The sequence below is a fragment of the Rhinatrema bivittatum genome, chromosome 13 (genome assembly GCF_901001135.1).
Source record: "Rhinatrema bivittatum chromosome 13, aRhiBiv1.1, whole genome shotgun sequence".
In the NCBI taxonomy this organism is placed as follows: Eukaryota; Metazoa; Chordata; class Amphibia; order Gymnophiona; family Rhinatrematidae; genus Rhinatrema; species Rhinatrema bivittatum.
The window spans coordinates 79203336-79226970 of NC_042627.1; the positions used below are offsets into that span (position 1 = coordinate 79203336).

The window sequence follows — 23635 nt, forward strand, 5'->3', positions numbered from 1 at the left end:
ACAGGTTTTTCACTAACTTAACCAAAAAGCGATTAAGTATAGCTTTCTGCAGGCAATACACATTTTGACTCCATTTATAATAAATGCTATTCCACAAAAACTACTCTCTCAATTATAAGGTATTCAGGCAGATTCCCAAAAGAAACTTAGTCATATTCAAACTTGGAAAAGAGATCTGGGTGGCCCACTTGCTGAAAGCAAAAGGATACTTGAAACTTCAATATTCATATTAGTGAAAAATAGTTACAAGATGTACCTTTGATGGTATTTGGTTGCCACGTTGCCAGAGTAAAATTATTCAGGTGTCCAGCATGATTGCAGGAGGAGATGCGGTGGAGAGGGCACTATGAGTCATACTTGGAGGAGGTGTGGAAGAGTGAAGTTTTGGAAGAATATTTATGAGTTTACTTGGAAAATTCTTAAAATTAAAGCTTCCCTGGGACTGCCTGTTTTTTAAATTTGGATTACTGGCAGGGGATATCTCTCGTTTTAAAGATAGATTGACTACTCAACAATTGGTTGCAGTTTGATGTGAAATTGGAAGAAGATTTTCACCAGACATGGTTTAAAACAATTTGGAATATCTTTTCATAGACAGCCTGACTCCTTTATATCACAATCATAAGGAAAGGTTTGACACCACTTGGAAGTCATTTATCAGACTTCCAGTAGACGGCTTTCTGAAGGATTTGAATGGAATCCATCACTCCAACGATTGAATGGAATCCATCACTCCAACGATTGCGTCCAAGATTTGTTCTTTTCAGTTGTGAACAGAGGTTAAATTTAAACTACTTGACTTTACAGCTTTACTTATAGGTGGGACGGGAAAGGAGAGGGGCCTGGGGGTTAAAGTTTAAAATAATTTGGAATAAAGAATCTGCTATAACAAATCCAATCTGTAATGTTATTCTTTATATATTTCTATTGGATATTCTTTATTTTTGCCAATAAAACTCTAAAATACAAAAAAAAAAGCCAAGAAACAAAGAACATTACAGCAGATAAAGACCATACAGCCCATCAGGTCTGCCCATCCACCTATCCTGCTCATCTTTATAGTTCTTCCCTCTGCTTCAAAGATCCTCTGTACGTGCCCCATGTTTTCTTAAATTCGGATACTGTTCTTCACCAGCTCCATACGGAGGCTGTTCCATGAATACACCACCCTCTCTGTAAAGAAATATGTCCTTACAATACTCCTGAGTCTACCTCTCTGACCCTCACTCCACAGCCTCCTTTCCATACCTCCATACGGAGGCTGTTCCATGAATACATGAATTCCATTGAAAGAGACCCTCTCCCTGTGCATTTATTCTTTGGAGGTATTTAAAGCTCTCTCTCTATCATATCTCCCCGTTCCTCAATGTAATCAGAAATTCAGCAACAATAAATTAACATAACAATATACATGGATACAGCACGGCCACTGGAGTTTAATCCAGGAATCAGAACAGCACAGCTCTAGTAATTGAAATGAAAGATAAAAACCGTAAACTTGTTTTAAATGGAGCAATCATAACACACTCACCCTAAATCTGTAAGTGGAGGTTTATCCCTTCCTCTCCTGTAGCAAAGATATATCTGTGGTCCCATAAGACTCCCATTATTGAGGTCTGCTGAAAGTCCAGTTGTAGTGGTGTCTATGCACACATATCCCTGGGGCAGTTCCTCCCCCAAGGACTTAATGACGACTGTCACGTCCGTGATGGGCTCTTTCGGTTTTGCAATTTTATGGCAGGCATCGTTAAAATGAATTTCCTCTTCAAGTGGTTTAGACGCATCGGTCAATCCAGCTACCACAAAGTAGTCAGCAACGCGAGGGCCTTTGTCTTCCATCATCTTCCATCACAGAAGGAGATGTCTAGAAAGAAAGCCATCAGATCAGACTCTACCATTCCACGTGAAGACTGCATTCCTGACTGTCTGCTGCTCGAGTGCACGTTCTGCTTAAACTGGAACCTGACCCAGACACTCTGTGCATCAACTCTAATGCAAATTCAAAATGATGTATAATCAGACAGAAATACATTTTCTTGTAGTTTGAAAAATTTTTTTTTAATTTTAATATTCAGTCTATTACCATAGTGCAATTGCTATGAACAGTTGAGAACTCTAGCAGAAAAAGTTTAATAAGTGCTTTTCACTTCACATAAGTGGGCAAAACAATATGTGCCATATACATTGGGTGTCAAAGGTTATATTTAATGCATTATAAAACAACTTTATATTTGAATATCGCCAGGCAGAAGTACAGAGATTGACATTAAAGAAAAGACAAACTGCTTACAAATCACACTGAAATAACAAAATGAATGATTCACTTTCAGTCAGTACAGAGGAAGTCCCAGTATACAATTAGAATAATTAAACTGCTATCCAAGACTGGGTCTGAATGTGGGACTCCCTGTGATCAAGGGTATTGAAAGCAGCAGGAAAAGAATGAAAAGGCTTTGCAAAGCTATCCTAGTGACCCCAGAGCCAGTTGGGTTTTCTGGATTTCCACAATGAATATGCACAGGATAATTTACATGCATCAGACACGATGTATATTCCCATGTGTGTCATGGATATTCATTATGGATATCCTGAAAACCCAACAAGCTGTAGGTCCCCAGGACAGGTTTGAGAAACCCTGAAGCTTTGATTGAATGTGGATTTAAAATACATTTTCAAATGTATTTTTTTTTTTTTACAGTGGACACTTAATATTTTTTATGTTATGGTAGATGCAGGGCACCGGTGGTCCTTTTATGGAGTTGGGTAATGTGGGAAGTGGTATTTTACACACTGTGGAATGTGCAAGCAGCAGGGGTGTGTATTTTTCCTGATTGATATGTCCATGCATGTACTTGTTGTAATTGCCTTGGATGACTGACGAGCTGGGGAAGCAGTCAATAAGAATTTTTTAATAACCAAGTTTAGAAAATGGGGATCATGGCAATGTAGGATTCTTCTTACATTTCTGTTCTTAGCTCCCCTCCCCAAGCCAGCTTCCTAGCTATATATATATATATATATATATTTTTATTTTTTTTTTAATACTTCCCTCAAAATCCCCAATCCTCCTTTCCCCAGAGGGCAAACTGCCTTTTCCTATTGATATTTAAAACTCCTCATGCAGTCCTTTAAAAGCCAGAGCCAATATTTCATCAGTTCAAGCATGAGGTAAGTAAAATGTTAAAGTTTAAATCAAGCTTGTGGAGCACAGCAAAATGTGTTTTTTATGCAGCATAACGCGACTACATTGGCTTTATAACATACCAAGATGAAGTACCATGTTGTAGAGAAATCAGTTCTCTCATACTGACGACATCACAGTTTAGATTTCATATCTACAAGTTTGAAAGTTAAGTAGCAATCATGAAGGTTTCAGCCTTAGCTACTCACCCGCATCTTTTATAAACTGTCATGTGAATAAAAGTTACAAATGAAAGTCCATATTTCCAGACACATGACCAATACTTATTTATTTTATCCACATGTGCGTTCAACCTGGTAACAGATCAAAAGTGTTATTGCCCAACACAACTCAGGGCCAGATTTAAGATTTAAGGTAGTGCCAGGGCGATGGGTGTCCCTTTGAAGCTGAGCTGGCACATGGCCCTATAGCAAGCAGAAGATGGCTTCTCTTTGGCCTGGATATTTAGCATCCATAGGCAGTGCCAGGGTGATGGGTGTCCCTTTGAGCTGGCACATGGCCCTATAGCAAGTAGAAGATGGCTTCTCTTTGGCCTGGATATTTAGCATCCATAGGCAGTGCCAGGGAGACGCGTGCCCCTTTGAATTTGAGCTGGCACATGACCCTATAGCAGCAAGCAGAAACTGGTTTCTCTTTGCCCTGGATATTTGGTGCCTTCAAGTCTGGCACTCTAGCCAATTGCCTGTGTTACCGTTGCCTAAATCCAGGCCTGGAACAATTCTTACAAGCTTCCACATGCCAACAGCAGATAATCCATTTTCTAATTTAGACAACCCTGTAAGCAAAACCTCATTTGGTACCAATTACACAATGTGATATGAAACTCTCTACTCCCACTCAGAGACAGGACCGAGAAGAGTTAAAGTTTATGAAGGATATGCACTGAAATAGTTATCTGATTGCAATACTGGAGACTCAAGTGAGGTCTTCACTTCTAGGACATATAAATATTTCAAATGGAAAATAAAAACAGGATAAAAGTGTGAAAAGCAGTCAAGGGAGGACCTGCATTGTACTTGCAAAATAAACCAATAATTTCTAGTAGTGCTAGTGAAATCAGTATAATGTGACCCTGCTGATTGACATTTCTCAGATTTCAATCTAGCCAAGGTTAGAAACCAACCATAAACAGTCCTTACTTTCAGGATACACAAGAAATATTCAACATATGTAGTCATGCACATTTTCTGGATATCCAGGAAACCAGACTGGCGGCCAGGCAGGGTCCCTGGAGTGGGTGACTAAGGAAGAGAAATGACCCCAAAGAACTGTAACCCTGCTGAGCCTGACAGTAAGTTTAGCCCTCATGCACGCTTAGCAGCTTCTCCACAGATTTACCAGCAGGAGAAGAGGCAGCTGGGCTATTTGTTACTTTAATGAACCCTTTCTAGTGGCAAGAAAACCGCTGCAGCCGAGAACCGATAACAGAACTTGCATAGATTAACCAGCAGCGTCCAGATTCAGACACTTCTGCACCGCCAAAAAACAGAAAGTGAGTACTGAAATTGTTTATCAACACATACATCCAGGGAAGCAGAGATGTCCTCTGAGACGGCAGGTCTGAAAGGTTACAAGTTCAAAGCACCCTGTGTACTTTAAAACGTTCATAGCTTTAGGTAAAGCACGTTGACAGGCACAAACAAATCACACGTAACAGGTAGGTACAACATTTGTTTTCCAACAATATATGAATCACTATCATTCTGTAAGTTATATTTAATAAAAGGACCCATTGACAGACTAAAAAGAGTAGAAAATCACCTGAAAAAAACAAAACAAAAAAACCCCCCACAAAAACTAAAAATGCATGCCTATCCTTAAAAGCGAAAATAACACCTGAATATTGGAGGGTGGCCAATGTTACAGCAATCTCAACCAAAAAAAAAGGTTTCAGAAGTGATCCACAAAACTGAGAGCATGATGTCACTGCTGGGAAAAAGGGTAGAAACTAGAGATGTGAATCGTGTGCCCGATCGTTTTAACGATCAGGTTCGGATGGAGGGAGAAAAAAATCGGATCGTTAGAGATGTGAATTGGAATCGGTTAATTTTTTAGTGAGGCCTGAGCAGATAAAAAAAACCCCACCCTGACCCTTTACAATGACCCTTTGCTCTCCCACCCTCCCACCCTCCCGAACCCCCACCAAAATGTTAAATTACCTGGTGGTCCAGTGGAGGGGGGGGGGTGTTTCCCGGCACGATCTCCCGCTCTCGGGCCATCGGCGCCATTTTGGCTACCACTGATAAAAATGGCGCCGATGGCCAGATAAAAAAAAAACCCACCCCGACGCTCCCTGTGACATAGTGAGGGCAAAGGCGATCGGTGCCATTATGAAACCAGTCCAGCACCGGCACCGAGGGTATGATTGAAGGGATGGCTCCCGGACCCCCCGCTAGACTACCAGGTACATGTAAAAGGGGTTTTTGGGGGGGTTGGGAGGGTGGGAGAGCAAAGGGGTAATTTGTAAAGGGTCGGGGTGGTTTTTTTTGTTTGTTTTTTTATCAGGCCATCGGCGCCATTTTATCAGGTCGTAGCAAAATGGCGCAGATGGCCCGAGAGCGGGAGATCACACCGGGACCCCCCCCCCCACTGGACCACCAGGTAATTTACATTTGGGGGGGGGGGGGGTTCGGGAGGTAAAGGATTGGGTTTAAAGGGTCGGGGTGGGTTTAGGGGTTGTTTTGGTGTGCCGGTTTTCCCGCCCTCCTCCCAAATAATTCCCGTACTCGATTTAACGATTTTTCACGATAAATCGAGGGAATTCCTATTGTATCGAGTCCCTTACCGATTAATGACGATTTTAAAATTATCGGACGATAATTTAAATCGTTAAAAAACGATTCACATCCCTAGTAGAAACTATTCTAATGAAAGCAAGTTTGCTTACCGTAAACGGTGTTTCCGTAGATAGCAGGATGAATTAGCCATGCTGTCTGGGAGCGTCTCGCGACAGGTCAATAGGCGGAGTTTTCTCAGTTAGTGCAGAGTTTTGAACTCTGTACAGCTGCGTGGTTAGCTTCCCGCACGATTGCCTTGTTACCTCAGTCTCTTGTAGCCAAGTGAGATGTACGTGGAAACCTTTCCTAATTTGCACAGAAACCTGGAGTATGCAAGATCTTCTGGAAGAGACAAGTGTTCTAGAGGATCGGGAGGAAGGTCAGAGAGAACCCCCAATGTCCCCTCGGAGCCTAAAGGTGATGGAATACTTATCCAGGACTCCAATGATGAAGACAATGACAGAGGAGAATCCTCAGCTGTCTGAGGAGTATTCCTGGTGCACCTCCTCTAGGTGGCTAGAATTCACTGCATGCGAATGCCATGGACTAAAAATACCTTGCAGGGATTCTGATGCTGTAACCACAAGCCTTGAGAATGCAGGATACCCTCTCTTGGGAGCAAAGATGACATCTTGGTAAGAAAAGATTGCATGGTATCTTCCTTATCCTTAGCCTCTAGTGAAGAAAAGAAATCCTTCAACTCTGCTGCGTGGTCAAGTGGCTGACATGCCCTCTGACCTGGTGGGAGTATTGGAACATCTTCTGATATGAAGTGTAACACCCCTCACCTCTAGTCTGCAGTGCCTCTGGCATCATGTGGCATCCCAGGAACATGGCTGAACTTCCTACAGCTCCTGAGCCCTTTTATAGGCCCTGCTGCTTGAACTTCCTGTAACACTCCCTCATGACGTCACATCCTGCCTACTATAAAGAAAGCTTAGAATTACCACTCAGTGCCTTTGCAACAGGTCTCCTGCTCTCTCTGCAGTGCTAGTTACTACAGTGTGTTCCTGCCCTAGCCTCTCCTGTGTATCCTGTTGTGTTTCTCCCCCTAGTCTGATTTCTCATTGCCTTGACCTGGACTTTGATTTCGCTTTGCTCTTCTCCTGCCTCAACCTCAGCCCAGCTACAGACTTTGCTCACTGGTACCCAGACTGGAAAGCCCTGCCAGCTGCCAGAACCTACAGGTTCAACCCCAGGGGGAGGTGGCTGATCAGGCAGATCTTGTCTTGTTGGTGTATCAGCTGCTGCCTGTTTAGGCCTATCTTGTGTTTGCACAAGATAAATTTATACAGCAGCCCAAGGGCTCACTAACCTTGCCCTGCGACATGAAGGTGGTCAACTGGATATAAAAGGCACCACAGATCAACTAGGACCTGGTGTTTCTAGACACAGTAATCTCAATGGCAAGAGCTCTCTAGTAATCTGTGATGGAAGAGGGATCATGTCGCCTTCTGCTTCTGTTAGGAATTTGACTTGACCAGCATATAATTCCTTGACCAGCATATAATTCCTTGACCAGCATATAATTGCGTAGGAAGATTTATGATACAATTCATCAACATTTCCAAAGGTTTGCTGGGCAATAGCGATAAAGATTAATGCTTTGGGGCTCGATGCATGAGGACAGCACTGACGGAGTCTTATGCGTCGATGGTGCACTCAAGCCCCTGTGTATCTTTCATGAATGCTGCTCTGATGGCTCCACACAGTGGCACCTCCATTCTTCACATGTCTACATTTACTTGATCTTGATGATCTGGCCTGTTCCGCCAATGGGGGGAAATGTTTTAGAGGAGCTAGATCTGAACTCTATTCCCAGTGAGGCAGATAAGGCTGCACTTTGGGAAAAGAATAGACTGCGGCTTCTTGATATATAAGAAGTTCCAACATTTTCCAGGCTCTGGATCTCTGTATTTACAGGGACATTCTTCCAATTGGCTTGGTCATGATCTGGACCCAAGCAACAGCAGCAGAGGTCATGGTGATCCATAATTAACATTTCCCTTCCACAAAGACAGCCTTTAAATCCACTTACTGTGGCTTTTTTCTTCGAAGACATGCTGAGGGAAAACAGTTTTCTTTTTATTGAAAGGGGTAGCACTGAAAAATGCTGTTTGGAGGCTTCTGAGTCAGCTTTAAAGAGGAAAATTTGAAAAATTTTCAGAAAAAGTCAGAGGCACATGTTCATGCTTGTGCTTGGATGAAAAAGATTGAGGGGGCACAAGAGGTAATGCCTGAGTGGGAATTCCTGCACATGCTCAGTAGAGCACAAGCTCTACCAGCTATGAGAGAGAGAGAGGTCTGTCCAGTGCCGGTAGATGGTGTTATCCACATGATATGGCTAAAGGTATTAGGACAAACACTATTAGAACAACACTAACATAAGAAGCTATAACTTCTAGACACAGGAAAGTTAATCCTTTGACCAGCCTAAAAATAACTAATTTCTTCATAAGCCTTTACATTATGAATACTTAGTACAAGAAAAATGGAAAATGATGCTCAAACTCTGGTAGCCCCATAAATACCTTAACTGATCTGTTTTATTTATAAACCCTTCTAAAATTCAATGAACAAGCCCCATTACTCAAAGAACATTTGCAGCTTATCACTTCTAGTACTGGACACTAATAAAGCGACTCACTCTCTTACAAGAAATGATTAAGATTATGGTTAACACCATCATAGTAAAATTCCAAGCTTGAAGAAAAATGAATCAATTCATGTTTAATGGGAAAAGGAACCAATATGGGACATAACATGATACCTAGGAACTACTGATCCTGAGGATAGGAAATTTTTATCAAAAGCAGTTTAAGTGACACAGAGTCAGAATTACAGTAGATGAATGCTGAAACCACAAAACCACATTCTCTTGAATTAGGATGCTGAATCATTTGAGTGCTGTACAGCATTTCAAAAATACACCCAATTTATCATTTAAAATGTTACTTTTTTTTGTTTTTTTAATTCTTTAAACATCAACCTGACAACTCCTCTGAAGACCCAGACTAGTCATGTGAAACTGACTGGTCCATGCAGGGTGTAAAGTCATTCATGACACCCTGTGGAGTGGAGGAGTAGCACAGCAGGGTGAAAACCTGGGAAGTCAGGGTTTAAATTAGTTTATTTGCTTTATATCTCACTTCTGACATAAATGATTGTGATTTACATAATTAACAGATAATACAAGTTTAAAAATATAACATAATAAATAAAAATAATCAAACAATAGGATAAACCTGACATATAAACAAATAGCAAACAAAAACAGATAATACAATATAAAATAAGTCTCTATTATACATTATAAAAATATTAGGGGCTCCGAGTGATCACTGTGGCATTTCTGCACATAGCGATGCACCCCCAGAGCTCCCGGGGTTAAGCCCATCACTGGAAAGCGCAAGATCAGAGCCAGACTTCTGCAGGGTCAGCGAGAGAAGAAAAAAAAAAAAAAAGTAACAGCAGCAGCGGAGTAGGTGGGTTTTCCCAGGCACCACCAGCAGAAGAAAAGCAAGGAGGAGCAGCGAGGGTGATGGGGTGTCCCTGACCCCACCAGCAGGGGAGGAATGGAGGTGCAATGGGATGTGGCCCTGGCCTCAAAGACTGGTGGGGGATTCCCCAGATCCTGCCAGAGGTGAGAAAGAAGAGAAGAGGAGGCAGGGAGAGAGACTGAAAGTTGGGTGGAAGGGGCAAGGCCAGTAAGGAGTTCCATAATAGGATTGGGGAAAAAACAGGAGTGCTAAAGGGAATGCAAAACAGCACAGGTGCACACCCCCCCCCCCTCACACACACACAAACCCGATACACCCACACACACATCCACCCCAAAACACACAAACACATATCCAATACACCCATACACACATCCACCCCAAAACACACAAACACATATCCAATACACATACACACACATCCATCCCAAAACACACAAACTCATATCCAATACACCCACACACACATCCATCCCAAAACACACAAACACATATCCAATACACCCACACACACACACTATGTAATTAATTAATTTATTGTAATTGACTAAATCGTTCCAGCTACTCTTCTTCTTCTCCAAGTTCTAATTTTCCCTTGTTTATTGTAACTTTCTTCGCTACATATCAACACCAGTTTTCGTTCAATGTTATCACTCCCCTGTTTTCTGTAAACCGGCATGATATGATTTTATCATGAATGCTGGTATAAAAAAGCTTCAAATAAATAAATAAATATCCAATACACCCACACACACATCCACCCCAAAACACACAAACACATATCCAATACACCCACACACACATCCATCCCAAAACACACAAATACATATCCAATACACCCATACACACATCCACCCCAAAACACACAAACACATATCCAATACACCCACACACAAATCCACCGCACCTCCCCAACACACTACCCATATCCCTCCTGCAGTACCACTGGGGATGTCCTTGTGATGGGGGGGGGGGGGGGGGGAGATGGATCTCTGCCATACTGGCAAACGTATCAAGCAATATAAGCTTTATGCCTTCTGGACGTTCCATCTCTGTGCATGGCTTATTTACAGGGCCTAGCAGCAGTGTCTTTTCTGTCATCAGGATGGCGCCCTGGAACGCGCTACCAGAGCCTTTACAGATGACGATGACATGTACACAGACCTTCATAAAGTTGCTAAAGACCTATCTGTTTAAAATAGCATTTGAAGAGCAGTCACAGTGACCGATGTCACTTAACTAGGCGATGGGGGTAGTACAGTTTTAATATTTTATTTTAGAATATTTGTAATCCGCACTCTACAGCTCAGCACAAGGCGGCTTCCAATAACAGGAACATGAGCGCTGTAGATTAAAAAACACCACTGAAACAAATGTGCACAAGACAAAACAGACTGTGATAGCCCACATAGGGCTGGATTTTAAAAGAATTTACGCGTGTAACCGGCCTTACGCACGCCGGGCGTATTTTAAATAGGCCCAGAGGCCTCTGACAGAGCGGCCATTGCCGCTGTGTTGGAGAATCGCGTGCCAGCAGGCGCAAAAGGTAAATTCGGGAGTACATGTGCGCGCACACTGGATAGTGGACGCACATGTACACCTGCGCGCAACCTTTTAGAATCTACCCTATAATGTATAAGAAGGCCAAAAGTAGTGGGGCTTGAATGCCCTTCTTAAAATAATAATTAAAAAAAAAAAAAAAGTCTTCAGAAGTCGCCTGCAGTGCTGAACTCTAGAAGTTAGTATGGAAGGCACGTGTCCCCCATATCCATGGCTAGGCTTTTTTGTTCACTTACATCTTCCTGGTGATTTAACAAATGTGTTTTTGTTACCTGCCTTGATTTTCACAAAAAATGCAGGATATAAATCATTTTAAATAAGTAGACAGATCCATGTTTGCGCTGTTGAATGACAGCGCCTCGCGCATTACGGCTCATTCATACCTGCTTGTCAATGAAAAAAAAACAAAACAAATACCTTCCTTTTAAAACAAAATGTATGCAACGTGAAAAAGCACTATCATTTTCTTAAGGAGCTGGTAAAGAGGAATTTTGTGGTCCTAGATGAAAACACCACCCTTACATTTAGAAATGAGAAGGAATGTTATCCATTCAGTTGCCAAGGCAGATGAGTAATCAGCTGCATTACTTCTGCTATTTTACAACATTCATCCTAGGCTTAAAAAAGGCTTTACTAAACATTTTATTTTAAAAGAGCATACAATTGGACTAGGCAGATTGCTAGTGCTAACCCAATCTGAGTGGAGTGTCCTAGCATGGGACATAAACCCATTCACCTCACTATAGCAATGCAGCATTACACTGGGGCAACCACATGACTGCATGCTGTGCATTTGATTTGCAACGTCAAATGGCAAGATCTGCGCTTACTTCAGTTGGTTTCTTTCATGCCTTTTTAAATATACAGTATCACAATCCCTGACTTCCAAAAATACAGTCTTAGCTTGAGATTCGGATGAACAAAAGCACCTCAAAAAGCGCCATCCACGGAGCCCAAACACGCAGCCATTAAAATAATTTTCATGGCTGCGTCTGCTTGCTTCAATTTAACGATTCCTCCACAATTATGCTGCATTACAATAAACATAATTAAAGATTTAGGGATTTAGCATGATAGTCTAAATTGCATCTAGTGTGCACATTCTGACCTTGCACTAAATGTGAGGAAAGAGGATTTCAAAACACTGTGTGACTTAATCTATGCGAGGCAGACAAATATCTCCCCAAGTTGGCCCAAATATCTTTTTTGCAGCATAAACAAATTTATGAAGCTCAAGAAACCTGCAGATTTGAGGCACTGGCTTAAACAAACAAAAAAAAAACCCTTCAGCAGATGATCTTGACGTCAATATTGTCTCTAAATATATCCCAGGCACGGCAGAGAATGTTATGTGGGTAGTTTTGTCAAGTTAGCACCATAATCAGGGATGGACAAATGTCTTTGCCACATACCAGAGAACAAACTGCATAAATATTCCAGGCAATCTTTTAACATGATTCATTAAAATGACTGCAGCTCCAAGATAAGCAATGAATTTATACTTAAATTATTCATATTTATCAAACAAGAGGTGTAGAGTCATGCATCTGGGGTGCGGCAATCCTAAGATCTGTATGTGATGAAAGACTAATGCACCCGGACTAGGAGAGGGACCTTGGTGTAATGGTGCCTGATGATCTGAAGGCGGCAAAGCAATGAGACAAGGTGATAGCTAAAGCCAGAAGAATGCTGGGCTGCTTAGAGAGAGGAATAACCAGTAAGAAAAAGGATGTAATAATCTCCTTGTGCAGGTCCTCGGTGAGGCCTCACCTGGAGTACTGCGTTCCATACTAGAGCCCGTATCTCAAAAAGGATAAAGATAGGATAGAGGTGGTCCAGAGAAGAGCGACCAAAATGATGAGGGATCAGCATTGAAAGCCATGAGGAGAGGCTGAAGGATTTGAATATGTATACCCTGTATACCCTGGAAGATAGGAGATACGGGGAGATATGATACAGACCTTCAGATATCTGAAACACATTGAAATCGTCGGTGCAGTGTGCTGCGGCAGTCAAAAAAGCAAACAGAAAGTTGGGAATTATTAGAAAGGGAATGGTTAATAAAACGGAAAATGTCATAATGCCTCTGTATCGCTCCATGGTGAGACCGCACCTTGAATACTGTGTACAATTCTGGTCGCCGCATCTCAAAAAAGATATAATTGCGATGGAGAAGGTACAGAGAAGGGCTACCAAAATGATAAAGGGGATGGAACAGCTCCCCTATGAGGAAAGACTAAAGAGGTTAGGACTTTTCAGCTTAGAGAAGAGACGACTGAGGGGGGATATGACAGAGGTGTTTAAAATAATGAGAGGTCTAGAACGGGTAGATGTGAATCGGTTATTTACTCTTTCGGATAATAGAAAGACTAGGGGGCACTCCATGAAGTTAGCATGGGGCACATTTAAAACTAATCAGAGAAAGTTCTTTTTCACTCAACGCACAATTAAACTCTGGAATTTGTTGCCAGAGGATGTGGTTAGTGCAGTTAGTATAGTTGTGTTTAAAAAAAGGATTGGATAAGTTCTTGGAGGAGAAGTCCATTACCTGCTGTTAATTAAGTTGACTTAGATAATAACCACCATTACTAGTAATGGTAACATGGAATAGACTTAGTTTTTGGGTACTTGCCGGGTTCTTATGGCCTGGAATGGCCACTGTTGGAAACAGGATGCTGGGCTTGATGGACCCTTGGCATGTTCTTAATCATCAAACCTTTTCAGTTAGAAAGAAATCAATAGAACTAGGAGTCATGAAATGAAACTCCAGGGGGGATGGACTAAGAACCAATGTCGGGAAATATTTCAATTGCATTCAAACAGCATCCGAGGGCCCTGACATTTACAGTCTGGTAAACTGATAAGCATGGGGGTAACCTGCATGGTGCAGCAGATACTGGCATAAGCTTGCTGGGCAGACTGGGTGGATCATTTTGTCTTTTTCTGCCATCATTTCTATGTTTAGCTTATTAATATTTCTAAGCAGTTTCCATAAGAACACTCAGAATCCATTAAGTCAATTTAAACATTAAAAAAATAAAGATGATAAAAACAATACGGAGAGCTGTAACAATAATACATATGCACATTACAGGCCAAGTATCATAGAAAGACGCAGAGTAAATTGACCTCCAAGAACTGCTTCACTGACCACTAGAGTTATTTACATCTTTCAAGCTTTGCTGTGAAATAAAATGGCTTACATTTTCCTAATTAATTAGGACTATCTCCCTTTTAAGTCTTGTGGCAATGCGCATCCAGAAAATAGGGTCCCATACACAAAAACGTCGTGCTCGTGATTCATCCAAACCAAGTAACGTTAAATGATGGGACAGATTAAGATTAAAGAATGAGGGTGTGCGATGCCTGGTCCAGCTGTTCAGGGTTGAAGGAAGGAAAAATCTTGTAAGAGTACAGTTTACAATATTCAAATAAAGCATTTATTGACCCGGCATCGCACACCCTCCCTCGTTCAGCATGATTGTGTGTGATTATATTACTCCACTTCCATTGTGTCTCACAGATTAGGCCTGGGCGTTTGTGCCCTCACTACATGTGCACCAGGAAATCCAGTGTCAAAGAATGGAGTATCATCTCCTGCACAATACTGAAAATGATCTGATTGCTAAATATGAAAAATACTGAGGAAAGTTCAAATGTTCATTGTATAATTACATTAGAAGGGATGTATTATGTAATTCATAACTGAAAGAAACTGGGCCGGCCTAGTGGCACTGCTGTGCTATGCAGAAGGTTCGATCCACTGCTTCCTGGGGTGGCTGGGGCTGATGAATCTTGGTTATAAACAAACAAAAAAAATTCTTCTACTCACTTATGCACACTGTTTGCTCTAGCAGTCTCATTCTATTATAACCATCTTTATAAATCGATTTCACAGTTCCAGCCTATACCTAACTTTGCCAAAGGCAAACAGCTGAGGGCTACCTTCTATGACCCTGTCCCTTCAGAAAACAAGAGCTCCCCACCAGTCATGGTGCTAGGAAGTATCGCACTAAGAGTGATGTAAATGTTCACTTCTGTACCCTGTACGTAACAGGATGAGGTCTCAAGAGCCAGAGGCTAAAATAAAAAACCTCTGCCTGATGCTGGAAGAATGAAATTGGTTAACTCCAAATAGGTAAATGATTTGTTTTTTGCTTCCCGCGCTTATCTGTTATTCAATTTTAAAATGTATATTCCGCCATGCCCCAAGCTCACGGCAGTAACAAGATACATTCATAATTAAAAACAAAACAAACAACAACATAATACAGCTGAAAGACTGAACTAGTTAATCCAAAACCACAGTCGTCACTAAACCCAGATATATTCACTCAAATGCCAAGTTAAATAAATATGTGCTTAGAAATTTCCTAAATTGCTTGGTGCAAACAGTTAATCGATGTGGTTCCAGGAAAGAGTCCCAGAGAACTGGGCCAGCATTAGAAAAAGTGCCATCTCGCATTTCAGCTCACCGTGCAATGGCATAAGGAGGGGACCTCCAACAGTTTGTGGACGGCAGTAATTTGCCGGGGTGGGATATATGCAGGATGGAGTTTAGACTTGTAACTTCATGAGAATGTGCAGCTTTGTGGATTAGTATAGCAACCTTTTATTTCACCCTTGCTACCACTTTAGAGCAATACTTTTAAACACTATTTTCATTTTGTTTTGTTTTTTTTTTAACCGATAATTTAGACTCTGGCCTACACAGATCACTCTAATCCCCACATATATGTACCTTTACATAGTTATTAAATGTAATCCTTCTATATTCCAGGTACCTCAGAATTTGGTGCACAGTATTGGGTAAGCATTGCACACAAATCTTTTCAAAAAACGTAATTTACTGTCCATTAAGTTTTGATTCTTTTCCCTATGTCTTTCAGATGATTCAACACCGGATCCTTAGACTAAGTATGTTAGCATCTTAATGCACCTAACGTATACCAGATCTCTGGATTTGAGTTTTAACAATTGAGTGTGAGCCATTGTGATGACATACGAGTTAATGGTTTTCTCGGGTAGTCCTTGTAGTTTGTGGCAGCCCTTTTTGGTGCGTTGGACCAGCTGTAGCTGGGCTACACCCTCGTGACAGCTGTGCCTCGTAACTCTCACCACTGAAGATCAGTGAAGAGACCCGTTTCTCTATTCTCAAACAAAATGAATAATAAAAAAAAAAGTTGTCTACATTCTGTCCTTCTGCAAACTAGAGAGAGTTCTTTCACTGGATCACATACCTTTATGAAATTGTATTCTAGCTTAAAAAAAACAAAACAAAAAAACGACAGAAGTATATCCCTAATCTATTTTGGATTTTCCCAGCAAATGTGAATTATCCCCGAGGCACACTTTCTTATATTTAGTTTAGCATATGCGCTCTCTGCTCCTGTGCAAAATGTATACTTATATTTCTGCCAGCACTGGGAATTCACACTTTTTTAGAGCAAAGCTCTCTTACAATAGCTTCATATGTTTTCTCTGTCAGTCTCCCTATTGTCATATTCTTTGTTCAGATTCAGTATCACATATTCACAGAATGTCTTATCATTTGAGTCTCCTGCTTCCATTTTAAGAATTATGTGAATTAACGTTCACTGTGCTTTCTGCCTCACACACAGTGAATTCACTTTTCTTGGCTTACAGGTATTAAGACATAAATTGCTGCCAAAGTCACAAATGTCCTCAGCAGTTAGGAATTTTCCTCAGCACTCTCTACTCTGTCAGAAAATCTTTTTAAAAAAAGGTTTTCCCCCTCTTAAATTTCCTGAGTTCCTGACAGTACCTGAATGCCTTTAGCAGAGATTTTCTCAAACTGCTTCTCTTTTGCCAATACAGATTAAATTAAAGGGAATCTTCCTATTTTAGCTCAGTATAGAGAGATTATACTCCGTTACTCACACAGATATTTCTTTCAGCAACAGCTCAAAAAAAAAAAAAAAAAAGCCGTTTTCCTCAGGGAAGCTGGCTCTCTCTCCCTCCTTCCAGACTGAACGGTGTGATTCCTCTGAGCTGAGCTGCTCTGCTCCCAGCCTTTGCTTATTTTCTCCCATGGGGGCTGTGACTCAGCCTCAGTTGTTTGCTTTGTATCACCTGCTCCGAGTGCTCCACTGTTTACTGTTCCCTTACAACACTCCAGGATGGGGGGGAACCATTGTGCCAGCCTGAATTTCTGAGGGCCCATTTTTTTTGTCACACCAGCTCCCTCAAAGGCAGCCCCCACAGTTTCATTTCCATGCAGTAGTAGGAACTGCCACCCTGTGAGGAGGGTGAGGGCTAAGGGGAGATATGAGAGAGACCTATAACATAATGAGTAGAGCAGAATGAGTAAATGTGAATCGATTGTTTACTCTTTCAAAAAAATACAAAGACTAGGGGACAGATTGAAATTAAGTTGTACATTTAAAACTAATAAGAGAAAATATTTTTTACTCAACGCATAATTAAGCTCTGGAATTCATTGCCAGAGTATGTGGTGAAAGCTATTAGTATAACTGCATATAAAAAAAAGGTTTGGACAAGTTCCTGGAGGAAAAGTCCATTAACCATTATTAAGGCAGAGTAGCAGAAATCTACTGCTTATTCTTGGGATAAGCAGCTGGGAACCTTATCTACCCCTTGCGATCCTGCCTGGTATTTGTGACCTGGCTTGGCCACTGTTGGAAACAGGATACTTGATGGACCTTTGGTCTGACCCAGTATGGCAAGTCTTATGTTCTTATATTCTATGTTCAAATTAGTAGCTCCAGGATACACTTCCATAATTTACTTCCCAATAACTTATCTACAAATATTGGTCATCCATTCACGACAACTGCGGGCTGTATATCTGCACTATCTATTTATTTGCCTTCATGATAAACATCATTGGAAGATCACTGCTATATCAATACTTGCTTTTTCGACTCTGGTCATGTTACATATATCTTTTGCATATTTACAATTTGTAGTAATCAACATGATTAATATTAATCAACATCTTATTAATTTCCATGTTTTAAAAGTTTATCAAACTTGATGACAATCACGCAACAAAAGAAAACTATCCTTGCCAGTAAAAGATAATAAAAACAATGAACAATCAGGAAAACTGGAGCATTCTTAATTTTATTACAAAGCTATAATGCAATTGCTTTCCACTACAACTATGATTACAACCTAGGTAAAAGGCAACTAGCAGCCAAAATTTTTTTTAAACTAGATATATTACTTGGAGTATTTTCCTCTTTGCTTTGTTAGCATAACTTCCGTCTTATTTATTATATTTCAAGTACAGGGTCATACAATTAACTGCTAGCTCTAGCAGCCAGTGTGCAATCCACCAAGTTGCACTGTCAATACCTGGTAAAGATCTTTAAATATCAATATTCCTATACTGTTTGCTTATAACCAATTAAACTTCTGTTAGCACAAGATTTAGGTATTTGCTTTCATTTATACATTTAAATCAGATTTGACAGTATGTAAGGTTCACATTTTCTACAATTTTAAAATTCATTCATGCATAATTTTCTTGATTGTGCATTTCCTTCCACCTGCAAGACACTACAGTTTGTGCTCTGCAAGAGAGACTATGTTAAGCGTATGTTGATTACTGTTTGCTTTAAATATTACATAAACCAATGTAGCCTAAGCCCTTCTTCTGTATGGCTTGTGCTAAGTTTACCAATTTTCCTAATCCGTAAGAATTTAAAAAGGTTGCTTCCTTTGCTTCTGCACACGCACGCGTGTTCTGCACGAGACATCAGCATTCTTTTTAAAGCACTTCAACACGGCTAAATTACAAGGCAATGTTAGCAAAAGGTTGCACAATTAATGGAGAATATATAAACACATGTGCCATATAACTAATGTACATTTTTAATCGGCCACGTGTGTAAAAAACAAACAAACCAGGGGTTACGTGCATGGCTGGGCCTTCCGCACGCCACGGCCGTTTGCCGCTGTGCCAGGGAAGGGGCTGCTGGCGCGCGTAAGTTGCTTCTGCTCCAACGGGGTAGTAAGCAACAAAATAAAAAAAATAAAAAGGTAGGAGAAAGGGTTTAGGGGGTGGGGAGGAGAGGGGAAGAGATGATAGGAAAGGGGGGCAGGGAAATTCCCTCCCAGTCTACGCTTTAACTGGAACAGATTGGAAGGGAACTGGGGGAGGCCAGGATGCATCGCCGCATGAAAAATTGCAGAAGTCTCCCCCCTCTTGCGCGCATCACCCGTGGATTATAAAATCTGGCGCCAGTGTGCTCGCGGCCGCTGGATTTTATTAAATGCGCACGCACCTTTAAAAATCTACCCCAAGTAATTGTTCTTGTAAGCCCTAAGTACAACCAATCCAATGCATGTGTGAGAGAGAGAGAGAAATGGAATGCAACTCATCCAAATACGTCTGATGTAGCAGTGGAAAGCAACAGATGCGCCACACATTTATTTCTTAAATCCCACAAGCATTGTGAAAATTAAATTTAAAAAAAAGTTTTTAAAAATTATTTTACTTTGCCTATGTCACCTGTGCACACCAGGACACACTCTTTGGCTCTCCTCAGCTCTTATTTTCTTCCAGTGGGCACCAGGAGGTAGCTTGTTGTATATTGTCCTCATTCATTTAAGATATTTCCCTTTTTAATAAGGCTGACATATTACATGTGTTTATGTGCATCTAACTTTCCTTTATTACCCATGTGGGTTTGTTTCATGGAAGGGACATCCTCTGACCTTCTGGATACCACTTTGCTGTACTTTTATCTTGAATAATTCCCTCAAAGGCAGTTAAAAAAACCTCATTCTGCATAGCTGATTAGAGTTACAGATATCTGTATCTACAGTATATTTTAAAAAAAAAAAATCCTCGCGCACCACAGAAATTGTTACTGCATGGCGCCTCAGTGCTTTATCATCAAGGTCAGTCCTGCTTCTGCCCATTCTTAGCGCGACTGTAGCATCTTCACACTCCCCACCTTCCCAATCCATCCCACCCTGCTATTCTTTCTACTAAGAAACATGCACCAAAAAGTCCAATACTCCATTTCCAAAAGCAGTGAACATGTGTAAAAATCACAACCCACTGAGTTTAAAAAAAAAAAAAATAAAACTGACAGAAGAAGTGAAAGCATTCAAAAAGCACAACCTGTAATGTAGCTTTGATATGACACATGTCTTCCTTTATTCTATGTATAAAACTAATAATTGTAGCACTCATTTTCAGGTTTTAATTTTATCCCTGGGAATTTATCAGTGCTTATTATAATCAACAAATAGGGAGAAAATTAGTGGAGGGAAAAAGGGTGTGTTTTTGTTGGTTATAATAAATACTTATAAATTCTCAGGGAAATTAAAATTAAAAACCAAGACCCCATCTATAATTCAATATACAGTGTTCTTCAATTCTCAATACAGGAATAAAGTAATGTGATTTATTTTATGTACTGAAGGGTTAACAAATAAGTTGCAGTCATCCATGACAACTTTTTATTAGACTAACCTTAGGTTTTTGAGTAGTTAGAGCAGTAAGCTCCCTTCATCAAGTCAATGAAGAAACTGCAGTTTCACCAAGTTTAAATAGTACAGAATGAGTTTGGATTGGTTTTCTTTGAGAAAATTGTGTTTGTCTGCTTCTTCGCTCACTGATATTAAACACAGCATACCTGCGCTTTCTCTTCATTGGCCTGATGAAGGGAGCAGAGCAGAATTTAAAGAAGCTGAGCAGGCAGTAAGCGTTTAAGCCAAAAAAAGTGACAATCACTGGATGCACCAAAAGAGCTACTATGAATGCTTAACAGGAGTGTTTCACTCTAAACCTCAAAGGCAGCAAACTTTTTCAGGATATCCCCAATTAATTATGTAATTTATATTTACATACAACTGAGACAGTGCACACAAATTCATCTCATATACATTAATTAGGGATATCCTGAAAACTAGATAGTACAACTGCCCTCGAGGACCAGAGATGGACGTGTGCACAAGGGAGAGAATGGGCAGGAGTGGGACTTACTCGCACACTTTTTGATTTTCAAAAGTATGCACATGAATTCTCTCAGCTAAACTAAGTGCACCAAACAGCAGGCGCAACTGTGTGTCTACTTTTCTGGAAGGGTTATGCATCTTAGTCTGCATTGAAAACTGGTGACACTTATGCACAATGTTACAAAGTTACCCCTAAAATGCTACTTATGTAACAAACGGGTGCTACATAAGTATGCTAACACATAAATCTGCAACTATGTTTAAGTTTTAAACTTGCTGAGGTTTGAAGTAAATAGCTGCTAGACATCTACAAGCTTAAAATGGACAGAAAGGTGGGTTCTCAGGAAGAACTTGTGAAAACTTGTAAAGACTTCTTTCAAACTAGCTGAAAGTAAGTCACACGGTAAATCTTCAGCAGAGATGATGTGTGTCAGCAATACGATTTACAACATATAAAGTTCCTTTACACATGGTTAAAAGGGAGCTTGTCCCATGTGTGGCACTAATAATAAGGGCACGGAAAGAATAACCGACAATTAAAATAAATAAATCGGATGCAAGACCCACCTAATCTTATGTCCTAGCACAACACCAGACCCAGCCGATTGCCAGTTTTCCTTTCAATTCTTTGTAACTAAGGCTCTTCTGTGTTTATCTTGAATTCTGTTACCTTGTCTGCCTCTAGTACCTCGTCTGGAAGAGCGTTCCATACAGAAATATTTTCTCTTCTACAGCTTCCTTTTCACAGTGTCTCTCTCTTATGTTATTTATGCCTTTGAGATATCTGAAAGTCCCTATCATACACCCCCTCCTCTCATAACATGTTTAGGTCCTTACATATTTAAGAAAGATCTAAAAACATGGCTCTTTAAGAAGGCATTTCAGGAAACAGAATAATGATTATAATCTAGAAGCACTTAAATGTGTCTGTTTTAAACAAAGCATCTTGGGTAGCAGAATATCACTGTTGAAGATTTAGCTTAGACTGTGAGCCACTCATTTTATTTTATTTTTTCAATTTATTTTAATATAATTTTTTTTTAGTTTATCATTTTTATCATTGTTTTACTATTTTGTGTTATTGTAATTAATTTTTACCATTTCGTGATTATGTAAACCATTGTGACAGTATACTGGATGACTGTGTATAAAACCAGTAAATAAATTTCATGGGTCTTTTGGTTACCTTGTCACATAGTAAATGACAATAGAAACTATGAATTATTTCAGTGGCCTCCACCTATGGACCAGAGGTAGTGAAGGCCAATGCCCACCTTGTGTGCATAAGAAAAGCACTTAGTACATCTGGTCCCGTATCTTTTCAGAGGTGTGGTCTGCAGAGGTTAACGCAGTCAGATAAGGTATCACTGACGACCTATGCAGAGGCAGCATCACTTCCTTTGTGTGTCGCTCGTGTTACAAAAAAGGAGAAAGCAGTTAGGGGACACGATGTCAATCAGTCCGGCCACACACAAGCATCAATAGCGAGGCACTGGTGTGTGCAAATCCTTCCCTATGCGTTCACCTGTGCGAGGAGGGACGGACTGCGATTAACAGAGAAGATAAAGTAGAACATCACAAACACCACAACCAATCACACGGCAAGCGAAATCACAGCCCGGCAATCCCGTTTGTTAGCTAATCTGCAAGATGCGGCCCAAGGGAGGGACGGGGAACCATTCGTACGAGTGCACTGGAACCCTCTGCAGATTACCGATGCTTGGCCTGAGGAGTTTCTGGGGCTTGGAGGTGCAGGTTTCCACAGGCGAGGTGGCTAACCTGTGGCCTGCGGGAAGAATACCAAGCTCCTGCTCTTCCTATTAACTGATTGTCCCAGTCCCATCTATTGTTTTGGAGTTTCTTCAAAAGACAGAGGAGGAAACTGCCAATTCAAAATAAAAAACTCTCACCCCCTTTGGGCTTCCATTTCCATCCCAATCAGGGCTGGGACCTGGCACTGAGAGCCTGGGGATCTTTTCCTGGGATTTACTTTACTCCATGGCGGCTGAGCGATTGGTCATGGGTGGCACTATACTTATTCCTAGACTAGTGGCCGAGGGTCACTTGGGTCATGAAACAGTTACTTGAAAATAAATGACGAGTGGCTCACCTTGTAGTTCATTCAGTGCTTGATCCTGCAAGGTCTCTACAGGTGCAACAGGACTCCAGGCTTTCTTGTGGAGTCCTGCAAGGGTCGGTTCTTACTCCTCTGCTCTTCAATCTATTTTTAGCTCCACCAGCCAGCCTCATTCAAGATTACTCTCTCTTGTTTGCTGATAACATTCAAGTTACAGCTACTGATCCCTTCTAAGCTGTTAAGGTTGTGAATCTCATGCACATGGGTCATAACATAGCTTGCACAAGAAATCTGGATATTTGCGTTATACTGGCTCATGGTGCACAAATTTGAACTCACCTTATAAAAAGTTGCACAAAGGAAAATTTTTGTGCACATACATTAGAAGGAATATTTGTTACAGCCTTTACTGATCCATGTCACTCTGAAGACATTTCTAAATTTAACAGCCATTTGGAGGATATTGCTGATTGGTTGCATTCCTGCAAGCACAAAGGAGATGGTGAGGAGAACAATGCAGAGATGTCTACCAATAGTTTTGACATGACTGGCTTCTTGGAGA

The 23635-nt window shown here is 40.8% G+C and overlaps 1 protein-coding gene across 6 annotated transcripts in view; it reads right to left on the reverse strand.

The window, feature by feature from the left end:
• The window catches only part of DENND4A (DENN domain containing 4A), a 123775-nt gene that overhangs the window by 94240 nt on the left and 5900 nt on the right, over window positions 1–23635 (reverse strand). For 4 of the 6 annotated variants that reach the window (XM_029575097.1, XM_029575092.1, XM_029575093.1 and 1 more), the window contains exon 3: window positions 1532–1864. In XM_029575097.1, coding sequence (XP_029430957.1) covers window positions 1532–1842 — 311 coding nt within the window. In that variant the 5' untranslated portion in view covers window positions 1843–1864. Of the gene's footprint in view, window positions 1–1531; window positions 1865–20511; window positions 20696–22270; window positions 23556–23635 lie in introns of all 6 variants that reach the window. The other 2 variants (XM_029575096.1, XM_029575095.1) reach the window with 2 other exon arrangements.